The 15,602-nt window shown below is 41.9% G+C and overlaps 1 protein-coding gene across 1 annotated transcript; it reads right to left on the reverse strand.

Moving 5' to 3' along the window:
• Positions 1–4,537: 4,537 nt before the first annotated feature.
• Positions 4,538–7,470, reverse strand: LOC133157275 (D(1) dopamine receptor-like). Its single transcript, XM_061283683.1, has one exon. The coding sequence runs from the start codon at positions 7,208–7,210 to the stop codon at positions 6,086–6,088; it is 1,125 nt and encodes a 374-aa protein (XP_061139667.1). The 5' UTR covers positions 7,211–7,470; the 3' UTR covers positions 4,538–6,085.
• Positions 7,471–15,602: the final 8,132 nt, after the last annotated feature.

Consider the following 15,602-nt stretch of genomic DNA (forward strand, 5'->3'; position numbering starts at 1 on the left):
GCTTGAATAGAAGTTTGGAAATACCCATCTTCCAAATCGCTCTCTAGGGCTGATTATTACTTGGTGCACTACGAAGCAATTATAAGTTACCTCTTCAGTAATATTTTAAAAATAATAAGATACTCTGCTCATTTGTGTGTCCTGATGCTACAATACACAATTTCATGCATGGCAGAGCTGGAATGCAACCTGGAGATATGGTGATGGCTACGCTGAGCCAATGAATACAAAGTACACTGTGTTCGAAGAATAACAAACCCATTCTGTTTTTTGAATCTACCGTGACAACCTTCAGTGTACTTTGCACATCGATTTCAAGACAACCGTTGGGGGTTAGCATGGCTGGCCCACAGTCCAATCACTTCGGGTTCAAACCTCAGGTCAGGCTCTCCTGTGTGCTTCTTCCCTCATTCTAACAATAAGCATGTTATGTTCATTTAAGATTCTTAAGAAATTAGCTGCGAGTTGTTTGGTCATATGTGCCCAGTAAGTGGAAGATGAGCGGTTCAAGGGAGAAGTGCGAAAAAAATGGATGGATGGAAATTTATTAGACTTTGCCTCAACCGGCCTGCAACATTTTTCACACTCCATCATGCTTTCTCACTGTCTCAGCTGGGGATGTTTGTTCTGCTTCACACAGCTGTGGGATGCTGAGTGCACTGTTGTTGCACTTTTTAGATAAACACGGCATGATCTTTAAAATGCATCTGGCTAGTATTGTCTAAACTGTTAATGTACTTTATTTTTTTTATCACGTAGCTACCATCAGAAGATAGGCTGCAAAAAAACGTTACTTTTTCTTTACTTCTTTGTATTAATGCCAAAGGTTAGGCACAATAATTTCATTGTAATCACTTTTACTGGGACCTATCAAGCTTAATATTGCCTAAAAATATGTTATTGATGTGATGTTATTGTAAAAAATGTTCTTTATATGTTCAGCACTTACTGTACACATGCTGGGAACAGTGATTTAATGAAGTTAGACATACTCCAGCAGTTGCCACTTTTATATGAGAATACATTGCTGTAACAGGTCAAGGTTGTTAGCTTGAGCGATTATGCATCAAAAAAGATCCTTCATTTACCATTAATTATATCATAGTGACTTAAGTTACTATTAAAAGCTGGTTTTAGCCTTTCAAATCAACGCACCCAAAGAGACATTTGGTGGAAGATATACATATATATTCTGACTTTCGTGGTGGTTGTGGGGAATCAACATCCGCTGCCAGTGCAACAACAAGGAAAAGTTGACATGTTTATTACATTTCATATGAGTCATGACTCGAAAGCATACACATGTCTTCTGCTGAGAAAAATGAAAGCATGTGAGAGAGCCGAGCTGCCGCTTCTTTGCCAGTTGCTGACATCAGCCATTGAGTTTCCACAAATAGCTTTGAGCAACAAAACATTACGTCACTTGCTTTATTTGTCACCTTTTTCAACAATATCACTGACCAAGTTTTCATGTGAATGAATGATGTTGTATATAGTAATGTCCTAAATGTCCAGGTTATTGTTTTGATGATGCAACTCTATACATAATGTTGTTTTAACATTTTGAAAAGACATTTTGTGTTTGTCGATATGATTTGACACCTGCTGCAAGAGTTCTTCCAAGAATTTTAGCGGGATGAAAGCTGAACCACTGTGCCGATTGCAGACAAGCAAAAATGGCCAGGTAGTGTGCCAATATTGCAATTTGCTTTTCAGACGTGAGACGTCGGGTACCAGGCAGAGAGGACACGTTAGGAAAAGCGTTTGTTGTGGATATGCTTACGTAAAAAGCAACAACAACAAAAAACAAAATGCTCTAGGTTTAATAGAATTATTTTGTAGCAGCTCTGACACTGTGTTATTATTTGTTTCATTCACAATCTGCATAATTTACAAAACAGAAAGCATTATTAGCATTTAAAAAAAAATTCTGACAACATATTTTAAAGTTAAAGTTAAGTTAAAAACTAAAGTCCCAATGATCGTCACACACACATCTGGGTGAGGTGAAATTTGTCCTCTGCATTTAACCCATCCCCATGTGATTTTAATCCATCCCCTGGGGGAGAGGGGAGCAGTGAGCAGCAGCGATGCCGCGCTCGGAAATCAGTTGGTGATCTAACCCCCCAATTCCAACCCTTAATGCTGAGTGCCAAGCAGGGAGGCAATGGGTCCCATTTTTATAGTCTTTGGTATGACCCGGCCGGGGTTCGAACCCACAACCTTCCAGTCTCAGGGCGGACACTCTACCACTAGGCCACTGAGCTGGATGATTCATTTTCATGCATTTACTGACAACTTTAGTTGCCAGGCAATTATTGTAATTTATTAGAATACAGGAAACAGTTGAAAACTAGATTACATTGAACTACTGTGCTCTGAAAAAAGAATAAAATATTCATCCTTTATCTGAACTTTCCCAGCTGACTTTGGGCAGTAGGCGGGGGACACCCTGAACTGGTCGCCAGCCAATTAATCGCAGGGCACACATAGACAAACAACTATTGACACTCACAATTACACTTGTGGGCACTTTTCGCCTGATGTCAGCTGGGATAGGTTCCAGCACCCCTCGTGACCCTGAACAGGATAAGCGCTATTGAGAATGGTTATGCACTTTGAATCCTTACAGTCATTCCTTAACGTACATACATAAGCTCTTTGGTCTTCATCAGCCATCATCATTTCCTGACTGATTAGTTCTTATACAGCGTGACTGCAGTCCCTTGCATCAGCTATCTCGTTTTCCTCTCTGGTCCCTTTGCCCTCGTTCATTTGCTCCTTTCCCGGTGGTGGGGTCACAAGCGCCGTCCTCTCTGCTGGAGCCAGAGTGACGAATGGCGACGCGGCACTGCCAGTGGGCTGCAGTGTAAACAGTAAACAGAGTCTGGGTGGAGGAGGAAAGTGGTGTCATAAGCAAACCGAAGACGATGGAGGGGCTCGCTGCAAAGGACAAACACTAAAGATCAAAACGTCTTCTTCTGAATGAAATAAACCGGCACCCTGTAATGAACAACCCGTAAAGCGAATTTGTGTCGGATGCACTTTGGTTCAAGTCGCTGACATGCATCCTCTTAATTATGCTTATCTTGCGTGTGTTATGAGTAATTAAAAATGCATTTTGCTCCAGCTCAATTATAATCTGCCAGTTGTGAATAATACATTTTAATTGGGGATAATACAGATATTGCAATTTGTTTGATTGCATTTGAATCCCCGGGGGACGTGCCAGCGGCAAATGAGTGATAAGGAAATCATTAAGTACATTAGCAAGCTGCTCGCATGACCAGCTGTGCCTGTCTATTAGTGGGGAGCAAGTGACAACAGAAGACACTTCATGATAGACGTGAGAGCAGGCCGACCTTGCTGATACTTGTGGGTTGCCTTTTATTTAAAGAGCATCCTCTCACTTTATTTTTCCTCTTTCGAAGCTGCCATTGTTTGATACTTACGTAAGACTTTCTTTCCTCTCGCCCTGCCCTGTCTCAGTAAATCATTTCCTCAGGCTGGGTCGTTAGCATCATGGGACGTCACCATGTCTGACATCACTTCTCCGATGTGCCGATTCAGGAGGACAGCAGCACTTTAAGAAGCCTTCCAGCTCCCCAAAGAGAAAACGCAGAGAAATTCTCTCTGTTTACACCGTGTCGGTGACCATGCGAGGATACCGGGTTAGGCGGTGGAAGCAGTTGAAACCGCCACCTCACTCATCACAATCAGTCATATTAATCGTTGATCCCTTTTGGCAGCCTGCTTGGGGAGGTTTCATCAGGCAAGGACAGTTCAGGGCTGTAGTAATACAGCACAACTTGAAAGGTTCTGCTGCCCTCGTGAGAATAAGCGGATCTGGAGATCATTTATTTATATAGATGTTTTATTTGTTACATTTTGTCTACATTCTTTTTGCCAAGTTGATTTAGCAGATAATTTGAATGGCCAATGGCTATGTCAACATGTTGATAGAAGATGAATGAATCCCGTGACGACTATCCGATGTGTCTGCTGTTCTCCGCATTTCCAAGTGTGTGGAGTCTCTAGGGTGGAACAGAATCAGTGTCCACCTCACTGAGCATTAAACCGAAAATACTTGTTTTTTCAAGCCAATTTTGACACATGTGGCCAGGTTTAGCAGAAATGACACAGACAATAAATCAGAGATGAGCTTTGGATACGGCTTCAAGGTTGTCAGGTACACAGTGACAGATTTTGGTAGGAAGCTCCTCATCACTCAGCCGTCACTCCCCTCACCATCTCAGCTCTTGACTATCAAAAAGTAGAACGTTCAGGTTCATCATCCTAAATATACAAAGTTACTGACGCACAGCAAAGTCATAACTCATGTTCTGTCAGTCCTTTAAGGATGAAAAATTGCTTTTGTAATGACTCAAAAGAAACAATTGCAGTTGTAGGAATAAAACGGCCCCACGGTGGGTGTTCCAGCTTTATTATTCCGGGCTTTTCACTCCTCCATCTTGAGCCTGTCACATTGCTAATGACAGCGCTACATCACCGGACACAAGTGACACACGAGCACCAGAGTTATTTGAGAGGGAAATTTTAGATGTGAGACACAGCTGGGCTTGTTCAATTTTGCCCTTTGGACTGAAATAGGCAACGTTCTGACGTGTGGAGGGCATTTGCCCTTCAACAGGACATAAAATGAACAAATAGACTTTATGATCAGTGATGTGTATATCCACTTTAGCAGAAATCTGCTTGTATGTCAAAAATATCTTAGAACATATTTCACCCCCAACTCTCCTCAGTGACTATAAATAGTATAATCTGTCCATAAAAGTGCGCCTCTGAATCACATCCAAAATAATATCGTAATTAAGCGGGGTCCTCCCCGCCGTTTGAGAAGCAATGCCTTAGCTAAGCATTATTCTAACATTATTTTCAGAAGGCAACATTAACAGCTCATGCTAAACTGCGCTAAGTGCCAACGCTGCAGTTCCTTGCAGATTTGACATGATTGCGTTACGACTGCTGCTTCAAAGTTCTTCAATCGCTCTGGAACTTTGTCTAGCCAAGAATCTCTGTGAGGGGTTGGTTGTTATGTTAATTAGTCCCACTGCTTCTTAACAGTAGGGAGTAAGTACAAAATGACACATTTTCAGGAGCAGGCATATAAGTAAAGATTTACACCGTTGTTTAATTTCACACTTGATGGGTTTGCAGGCACTCGAGACACACAACTAGTTGTACACAAGACGTTAAACAGTCTTCTTTAAACTTGAGATATTGTCTATATACAAATGATGCTCAGCTGTTAAAGTAAGAGCCAATTTGAATAATAATCCACAATTGTTAATTGTGATCAATTTAAGACAAATGATGTAGAGTGGTTGTCTTTGCTTTTTCCCTAAAATACACTGCAATGTGAGACACCTTTTGTAAAACCACTTCAAACAGAGAGACCATTGATGATGAGATTCAAAACAAAAGAGTCAAATATTGTTTTTGGGTGAGAACAATAAGACACAACATGCATGTTTTGATGCATTTAAAACTTTGTAAGGCAGTTCAGATTTCTGCTCTGAAAATGCCTTGGAATAAAATCGCAACGTTATTGTTAAATCAGTGCTTGAACGGTGAAGTGTATTTTCAAAATTTCCCCAGTGTAAAATCGGCTTGCTGACATACTTTGTTAATCTACGGCCTCTCTCCGGGGCGTTTACCATGCCGCTGTACACCGAGCATGCGATGGTACTGAAGCGAGCAGTGGCCGGAAACATTCGGACGTGCGCTGCCCAGCCATGGGATTATCTATTCCACTGGCCTCTCACTACTGCAGCGCTCGGTGGCGTAAGAGCAAAGAGTCTTAATCTCAATCCCCAAATCCCCTTCCTCTCATCTGGGCTCTCTCGCCGCGCCAAGACATGAAGTGAGGGCGCTCACTCTGACGGCCGCCCCGGAGTCGGGCCACTTGCCCAGTACAACCAGGGTCCACGTAGGGTCAGCGCCTTCAGTCGCTCTGACACACACAGAGCAGCATCTCTTTTTGAAGGCAATCAGACCGGCCTTAGCGGGGGGCGCTTGCACCCCTTTGGGGATGAGTCAGCGCTGTTGAACGAGTCGTGAGTCATTTTTTGTTTAGACTAACTGTCTCGATGTTGTGGCCTCCTGGAAATTGTTTGTGGCAGCCCAGCAGGATGGAGAAGGCCTTGCGAAAATCTGCGTTGAAGGCATAGATGATGGGGTTGAGGGAGGAATTAGCCCAGCCGAACCACACGAACACGTCGAAGGTGGTGGGGCTGATGCAGGGGAGAGCCTCCTCTCCGCTCGACTGCTCGCAGAAGGGCACCATGCAGTTGAGCACAAAGAAGGGGAGCCAGCAGCACACGAACACGCCCATGATGACCGAAAGCGTCTTCAGCACCTTGGTCTCCCTCTTGAAGGTCATCTTGAAGGAGCTCTCCGAATCGGCGATGCTGGAGCCTCCGCCCATGCTGTCGTGCCGGTTCTTGGCGCTCTCTGCCGCCCTCTCCAAGGCGGAGATCCTCCTGATTTGCCTCTGCGCGATGCGGTAGATTTGGGTGTAGGTGACCAGCATGATGGCGACGGGGATGTAGAAGCTAATGAGCGAGGTGGAGATAGCGTAGGTCCTGTTCAGGCTGGAGTCACAGTTCTCCGATGTGACATTTGTTCTCAAAAAGGTGGACGGGTGGGAGGAGAGTGAGCTGAAAGATGTGCTTTGAGCTTTGTGCCAGTTGAGCTGCACTGGAATGAAGGAAATGAGGACAGACAGCGTCCACGCCGCGCTAATCATCACAAAAGCCACTTTGGGCGTCATCTTACGCTCGTAGCGAAAGGGGCTGGAGATGGCCCAGTAGCGGTCCAGGCTGATCACGCACAGGTTGAGAATGGAAGCTGTGGAGCACATGATGTCGAAGGCAACCCAAGTGTCGCAGAAGGAGCCGAACGGCCAGAAACCGGCAATCTCGCTCACCGCCTTCCAAGGCATCACCAAAATGGCCACCAAGAGGTCTGACACAGCTAGCGAGATGACAAAAAAGTTGGTGACTTTGGTGCGCAAGTGGCGGAACTTGGTGACGGCCGCGCACACAAGCGTGTTGCCCAGCAGTGTGGTGAGGATGAGCAGCGAGAGGAAACAGCCGGTCAGGACTCGACTTGAAGAAGCCTCGTCCGAAGAGGCGCTGTCGATGGCTGTTGTGAAGTTCCTGACATCCATCCCTGAACGTGTCATTCAAGTCATGTTGCGGGGAGACGGCCAGATCATAACTGCACGTTAACATGTCTCCAGGCTTCCCTGCCACAGAATCAGTTTATCTTCTGATAAATGATGAAAGAGGTGCTTCTCAAGGTCGAACCACTCGGCATGGGCACTTTAGATTTGACATAGTAGTTTCAGCTTCACTGCTCAACAGGTAACGGTAATTCAAATCCTCAGTGTAACCAAACCTCGGCAGTTTCAGAGATCAGCTGTCTGCACAGTGAGGTCATGAGCAAGCCAATGTGCTTTGGTCCTGCTGACAAAGAAATAAAAGAAATGGTAATCATGGACCACATCAATATACAATAAATGCTATATTGGTATAAGGAGGAGATGAGTTCAATCATTTTAAATTGGGTGGGAGAGGGAAACCAAAAAAGGATTGTTTTTATAATAGTCAGACAGTAATCAAACATGTTCGATAGTGTTGACCGTAAAAGAAGTTCTGTTTTGAACATCTTGGTTCGCTCAATGGTTGAAAATGAGGATATCTGATGCGATACACATCTACATGAATGCGAATGTAGCTCCGATACATTGTTGTATTGAGCTCACTATCAGTTTTGTGATCAAATGTGAGCATTGTCGTAATTTGTACTATGTCCGCTACACCAACACTCATTTGAGTGTGCAGGTATGCCTAATCAAATGTCTTTTTGTTTATTTTTTATATATACAGGTGCATTTATTCCCGAAGACCGCTTAAGAGTCACACATACCTTCGTCTGCATCCAGTTATAAACGTCTTTCAAATCCTATGCAAAAGAAGGCTGTCTTTTCCAAAAAAATTCCATTTAGAACAAAGTAGCATCAAGTCCACACAATCAACATCTACGAATCTGAACATCCTTAGCAGTCCCGTTTTTTTGCATGCAAATGACACCCAGCATCACGGATTGGTGTCTGCGTGCTCTCGCGGATTCAGCGCGTCTCTGCGGACAAGCGCAATGACATGTGCGCTGCTCTTTAACACCCCCCCCCCCCCCCTCTCTCTCTCTCTCTCTCTCTCTCTCTCTCTCTCTCTCTCTCTCTCTCTCTCTCTCTCTCTCTCTCTCTCTCTCTCTCTCTCTCTCTCTCTCTCTCTCTCTCTCTCTCTCTCTCTCTCTGAAGTCGCATGTAAAACATGCTCGCATATCTATCTATCTATCTATCTATCTATCTATCTATCTATCTATCTATCTATCTATCTATCTATCTATCTATCTATCTATCTATCTATCTATCTATCTATCTATCTATCTATCTATCTATCTATCTATCTATCTATCTATCTATCTATCTATCTATCTATCTATCTATCTATCTATCTATCTATCTATCTATCTATCTATCTATCTATCTATCTATCTATCTATCTATCTATCTATCTATCTATCTATCTATCTATCTATCTATCTATCTATCTATCTATCTATCTATCTATCTATCTATCTATCTATCTATCTATCTATCTATCTATCTATCTATCTATCTATCTATCTATCTATCTATCTATCTATCTATCTATCTATCTATCTATCTATCTATCTATCTATCTATCTATCTATCTATCTATCTATCTATCTATCTATCTATCTATCTATCTATCTATCTATCTATCTATCTATCTATCTATCTATCTATCTATCTATCTATCTATCTATCTATCTATCTATCTATCTATCTATCTATCTATCTATCTATCTATCTATCTATCTATCTATCTATCTATCTATCTATCTATCTATCTATCTATCTATCTATCTATCTATCTATCTATCTATCTATCTATCTATCTATCTATCTATCTATCTATCTATCTATCTATCTATCTATCTATCTATCTATCTATCTATCTATCTGACCCAGTTAAATGTGCACCGCTGTACAAGTTACATTCAAGGAACATCCATCCACCTTTTAAAAACAGAATCAGGACACCAGGCCAGGCAAGAACGACACTGGCTCACTGTGGCCATCTTGCGGACAAAATAATCATCTGCAAGAGAACGCGCCCCGTTGAGACAGATTTTGACATTTTTTAATTTCTCACCCCAACGATTGAATTCTTATCACCTCGGGACAAAACAGTCAAAATGTCACCTTGACTCTCCTCAGACATACAAATCCCAGCAACATCTGTCAGCATCACCGCAGCGGCGCTTGTTTTATTCACTTCATTGCATGCAGCGTATAATGGAATTCAGAACAATCGTGACATACCAGCTGTCGCCCTACATCCATGCATGATCTGATGGGAGCTGGAGCGACAGCTTTTAGCCCTTTCCCTCTCATGCATTCACATTATAAGCAGTTTATAAGATTGACCGTGAGAGCAGAGGAGTGATGCAAAAAAGAGGCTAAAATTAGAACAATAGCTTACAGTACATCTTAATCTTCCATTTACATTTAATTGTCAGTACAAATCGTGCATGACAGTTAATTTGCACACACTACAGCAATTTTAAACAAGTGCATGGTCGTGCCGCTCAGCAATACCGAGAGTAATCTGTGCAATTAACACAGTGCTGCACTAACCCTTTAATAGGGGGAGGTTGGCTTGCACGCTCAAAGACACACACTGGCACACAGAGGAAGCTTTGTTTTACCCGAGACATTTTCGTTATCTGCCACTCCTCTAGTTTCCGAGGGGGGAATACCACGGCATTCCCAGGCCAACTGTGACACATTTTCCTGTCATCAGAATCAGAGTCATCCTAGTTGACCTTTTCACAATTACGTCATAGGGTTGGAAGAGCAATATGTAGAGCAAGGGTCTCAAACTCGCAGCCCGAGGACCATTTGGAGCCTCCTACTTGACATCAAAGCTTAATGTTAGAGCGACTTTCACATTTTTTTGCCAGGTCATAGGCCTGAGCGTTTTGTGTGAGTGTTTTTTAAAAAATTTAAAATTTAATTAAATGTAAATCTCAAATGTAAAGAAATATATCCTATCATCTAGTCCCTGTCATGTCTCTTTCAAAATGTGCTGTGAGAGAAAAGTTGCTGACGAGAACAGCAGTTTTTCGGCCAAATTTCAATCAGTAACCCGTTTGAGTTGATTGGGGAGTTGATGCTTAAACGTTAAATGAATGGTGAATGTGGATTTTGGATGCAAATCTGAGGTCCAGATGTCTTTGTGCTCTGAAGTTGTTTCCCTGGCCATAAACAACCCTGGTACAAAAAAGTTTTTCATCATCTCGGGGAAAGAAAAAAAAGAGCTTCTGACAGAAATCATCTAGCTGATTGCTTAACTATGGACTTGAGGTTTGAAAGGACATACTTTTCTCTTCTCTTCGCTTTGTAAATAAAATCAAGTTTTAATTGCTAGCAAAATGTGTGTGTGGCGGTCTGCAGCAGGTACTTTGTCTTTCTCCAACATTCAAAGGACACGCTAGCTTAATTGAAGACTTTGTTGTCCAAGTATATTCATTTTCCACATAACGATTTTGGTTGCCTACATGTGTTGAGTGATGCTCACAAATCACATATTAGCGCATTTGTATTCCGCTATTCGGTCTGATGAATGTACAGTATGCTTGGCATTTTACAAATGAAACTTTAGAGATTCTACCGCATTAATGAACTGTGTGATTTTTTTCTTCTTTTTTTTTTACTCAGACTGTCGCTCTGTACAGCAGGAAAATTGAATAATGCACAGCGGTGTCATGGATGTGTATAGCAGGGTGACCAAATGCAACTTGGACCAGGGTTTATTGAAGGGATTGGAAGTGGGCGAAGACAGACACCGGCAGGATAGAGACTCACGGACAGCAGACAAGAAAACAGAAGTCCACTCGGACACGGAACAGAATCTGGCCGTGAGCCTCAAGACAAGACCGGGGGAAAACTTTAATAGCAGGACAGGAACACTAGGTGCAGACACAGATGGGAGATAGCAGTAGACACCAACAGGGAGACAGACACGGGCAGGGCTTAAATACATAAGGCACAGGTGTCAAATTCGAGGCCCGGGTGCCAGATACGGCCCCCCACATCATTTTATGTGGCCCGCGAAGACAAATTGTGCATCAAATCCGTGTCATTAGAGAATTGCATCTTCACTTTTAATAATATATTTTTTTATTTAATATTTGACCAGTTTTTACTCATCTGATTTGAAAACGAGTTATTTGTCAGTTTGTTTTGTAGCTTTTACTGTATATAATATGAGGTGCTCATACATTTATTTGGCTTGACAGTCATAATGTCCCTCCGAAATGATGATTACAATGCGGGCCCCCTAAAAATTGAGTTTGACACGCCTGACTTAAGGTAACGAGACGAAGCCGGTGACGGAGTAATGAAAGGGGTGTGGCTGAGGGAAGTTGATGGCTGAGTGAGCGTCCCATGACACGAACATGACAAGGGGAACTATGACTTAATGCCCGGACATTCCACAGCCTGTGCACTGTTATCACAGATCTTTTGCACGCTAACCTTATTCAACCACTTACAACTTGAAAAAGACATGTTATGTTATGTCTAAAAGTCATGTTAAAGAAATATGCACACACACTGCCATGTGTCGACATATTTCACATTCTCCTGGGAATTAAAATAAAGTCTTGGTTTTATTGCGAGGATGAGAAATATGCACAAGAAACACCTTTAGCTGAGAGCACGGCTTGCATTTTCATTTTACAATAGGAGTGTAAACTCAGCTCTCTGGCTTTCTGTGCTGCTGCAACCTGTGTGTGTTTTGTGAGATCATGTCAGCATGCACTATGTCAGCATTGCGACTCCGGCTGTATTCTAGATGCTTGAAATGGATACAAGGAGATTTATGCTCACTGTCGGCCCTCCCTGTGTGGAGTTTGCATGTTCTTCTTGTGCCTGCGTGCAAGCAGTACAGATAATGGATGGATGTTTTACTTTAAAGACAGCAACAGATATAGAAAAATATTTTTTCTTGTGTGTTAAAAATAGTTGTTTTTTTATTGAATGAAATTCCACAGCTTAATATAAATAATAAATATTATATAAAATAAATAAAACAACAACATTCCATTATATGTTAATATCGTAGCAAAAGACTGCCCAAAATCTGAAGTCCTTTGTCAAAAAGGAATTAATAACTGCATTGCAGGTGCTTGGGATACTTCATCATATCCTTCCGTTAAGTTTTCTCAGGAAACGCGAGTAAGGTTTGAAAGGTGTCACGCTTCGTGTGTTCGGTAGCATTTTGCACTGACGGTCAGTCTGGAGGAGGAAAGCAGGTTTCATGTAGCTCGCCGTTAGTAATGCAGATAGAGTGCAGTCTCAACACAACTCTATTGTGGATGAAGGGAATGTTCGATCGACATAACGCAAAGAGATGTATGTTTTCAAGCGCGTGGCCAACTTCCTTTGAGCGCTAATACTATATCAGGAACTAATAGGTCAATCTTCACAAAATAAGTATATGATTGACCTAAAATTTGAGCTCTTGTGTTGTGTCATCATTATAAAGAATAGAGCAACTTTCATTAAAATCAAAATTTGTTTGGGTGTTTTGGCATGAAACCCGTATAACAAATCCTGTAATGTTTATTGCCGTCAAAATAAAGTTGAGTTGAGATGCAGATGACAGAAACGACATTTACACACTGTGTTTCTGCTAACAAACCTGTGGAAGACGAGGCCTGAGTTTCTCCCGAAGTGCCTGGAGCTCTGTGAGGATGTACTCATTCTTGTGATGCACCGACACATTGGCGAGAAGAAGCCCCAGCTCGTGGTTGAAAACGTCCACACAGAAAGCCTGAAATGGACAGGGTTGTGTCGTCAGGTTTTATTTCCCCCCCATCCCCACAAAGTGAAAAGAAAAAGAACCCACTGCGTTTCTGTCCATGCCCGCGGATGGCGCCCGTACTGCGTCTGGCTGCAGGGACAGAAACATTTGGTTCATAACATGAAGTATATAAAAAAACGTCCAAAAGGTCCAAAAAGTTAGTAGTCCGTCTAATCAACTGGCAGGTAAACGAGAGGGGGGGGATTACGGATGCATGTCTGAAGTATTTGACTTCCAGGTCATGGTACTGTCAGCCCATGTCATAAAGTGCAAAAAAATGTAATACCCCAAATGGTCCTTGCATCTTTGCTGACAGATAAGCAACAACAAAATAAATACTTACAGATGTGATTTGGAGTTCTTTTTTTCTGTAGAGTTCGTTGAGTTTGTCCAATCTAGCTATCATCTCACTGTTCAGGTTGAAGTTGACACTGTAGCAGAAATGCAGCAAGAGGACAAGAGCAAACATGCACTTCATCATACTGTACTCTAGTCTATCTCACTCTCTCTCCCTAAACAGATCAGCCTTGTCTTAAGTGTGACCACTCACTCTCATGATGGCATCAGCCCATTTTATTTGATTCACCACAGCACCGCGGAAAAGGAAACCAGTGATGTCATTCATGTGCACCTCCTCCAAATGAAAATGCTGTCATAATTTAAATTGGTCAACATGTGAATCTTCACGAACGACCAATCAGCAGCGAGCGAAAGATGGACTTCCTGTTCATTAACGAGTTAGTGGCGCAATTTCACGTTCACGTTTCACACCGATCGTGTTCAACCACATTCTCACTCACCTGATGAGATTGTGATACTAAGAGGTGCAATTTCTGCGAAAAATGTCTGACTATGTCCAAAATGCATTCAATATTATCTTGCAATCCAGAAGTGATAGACCATAAAAAGTGTTCTGGTCACTTTCAAGTACACTAGCTTGTACTATGTAAACATTCAAAAATGTATATTGGCTGCTTGTTTATTTACGAAAATGTAATCAATGATTTGCAAAATTAACATGATTAAAATCCTGCAGAATTTCAACTTGATATTTATTGGATTCATTCACGTCGAAACAATAATCCGCGCTCATGTTTTCTTATCATGACGTTGTATGTTGGGAATTACTTCGGAATTTCCCATCGTATGTTGAGAAATTCGTATGTTTAAGCAATCGTATGTAGAGGTTTGACTGTATTCTTTCTGTGCTTGTGGTGGTTTTGTCTGAATACTGGAAAACACACGTTAGGTTAATTGAAGACAGTGGCGTAGCCAAGCCGGGGCGGCGCCCCGGTTAGGACTCCCTGCGCCCCGGTTGAAAAAAAAATCGAGCTTTTTCGATTCTTCATTTTCATGCCGTTTTTTTATTTCGGTCTTGGGCGAATGTGCTTGCGCTATTCTATGTGCGCGATGTTATCCATTTACCGTTTGCCTCCCGGACCCGGATGTTGTTTTAGTGATCAGCGAACGGCGTGGGTGATGTTCGATTTTTTTTTCTGTGGCCGCGCGCCCCTACTGGAAGAATTCCTGGCTACGCCACTGATTGAAGACTCTAAATCATGTGAATATGTTACCTGTATATTAGTTTTAATAGACTGAACCTGTATAAATAAATCGCACACCTCTGACAAAATTAAGTTCACTGAACCCGAGTAAATTAAATTAGACCCAGTCCTAGTAATTCAGTTGTATTAACCATACTAAGTTACCTTGAAGCCTAGTACAATAAGCTAGACCAATAGAATTGCTTAATGCTTGAAGAAACCCGTTTAATTATAAAGAGATTCTTTCTAAAAAATAAAATAAAAAAGAAGAGGGGAAACCTCTGCTTTTTTTTTTTTTTTAGATCACTCCCCACCTGTCATCACACATCTTCAGAATCATGTGAAAAACCATGTTCACGTTACGATTGCATCACCTTTATTGGCGGTGACTGTGACTTAGTAATACTTTGTGTGGTTTTCTATTGGCTTATGAATAATAGGCCATTGGGGACTTTGTAAATAATATTTGAAACCAGGTAGTAAAGGCTGGGAATCAGATGTTTTTCAAATAGATTTGAGGGATTCACAAGTCTCGGGAACACATAATTAGGATACCATTAGGGTGTATCAGACTGCGGCGGGAGAATGCGTGTAGCTGGATGGTGTGCAAGCCAGGCATTTTTTACACAAGACCTACACACAAAGAGAAGATCATGACCTATAGTCATAATATTCTATAGAAAAATACACTGTGATGTTCGTGACCTAAGGTGATTCTCCAACATGAATCAAATTATTACTCAGTTTTGCTTTACTCAGTATGACACATGATATGTTACTGAATAGAAAATCAAAAGCCTGCAGTTTTTGACAGTAATATATAAAATAAAATAAGTCTTAATGTGTTGTACTGTACTACCAATACTGCTCCATATTCTCTTACACTAATTCAAGAAGTCGCTGTTTTGTGATACTGGCAATTTGGCTGTAGCATGTGAATGTCATCCTGGAAACAACTGTGGTGCACTTGTCTTGACACATTCTGTTTGATGAGTGTACGGATGTCATGATGAAAGGCACGTGTAAGGAGGGGGATATTCGCGGGATGTAGTGACAAACTTTTCACAACTTT

This window comes from Syngnathus typhle, linkage group LG1, assembly GCF_033458585.1.
Source record: "Syngnathus typhle isolate RoL2023-S1 ecotype Sweden linkage group LG1, RoL_Styp_1.0, whole genome shotgun sequence".
NCBI classification, from domain to species: domain Eukaryota; kingdom Metazoa; phylum Chordata; class Actinopteri; order Syngnathiformes; family Syngnathidae; genus Syngnathus; species Syngnathus typhle.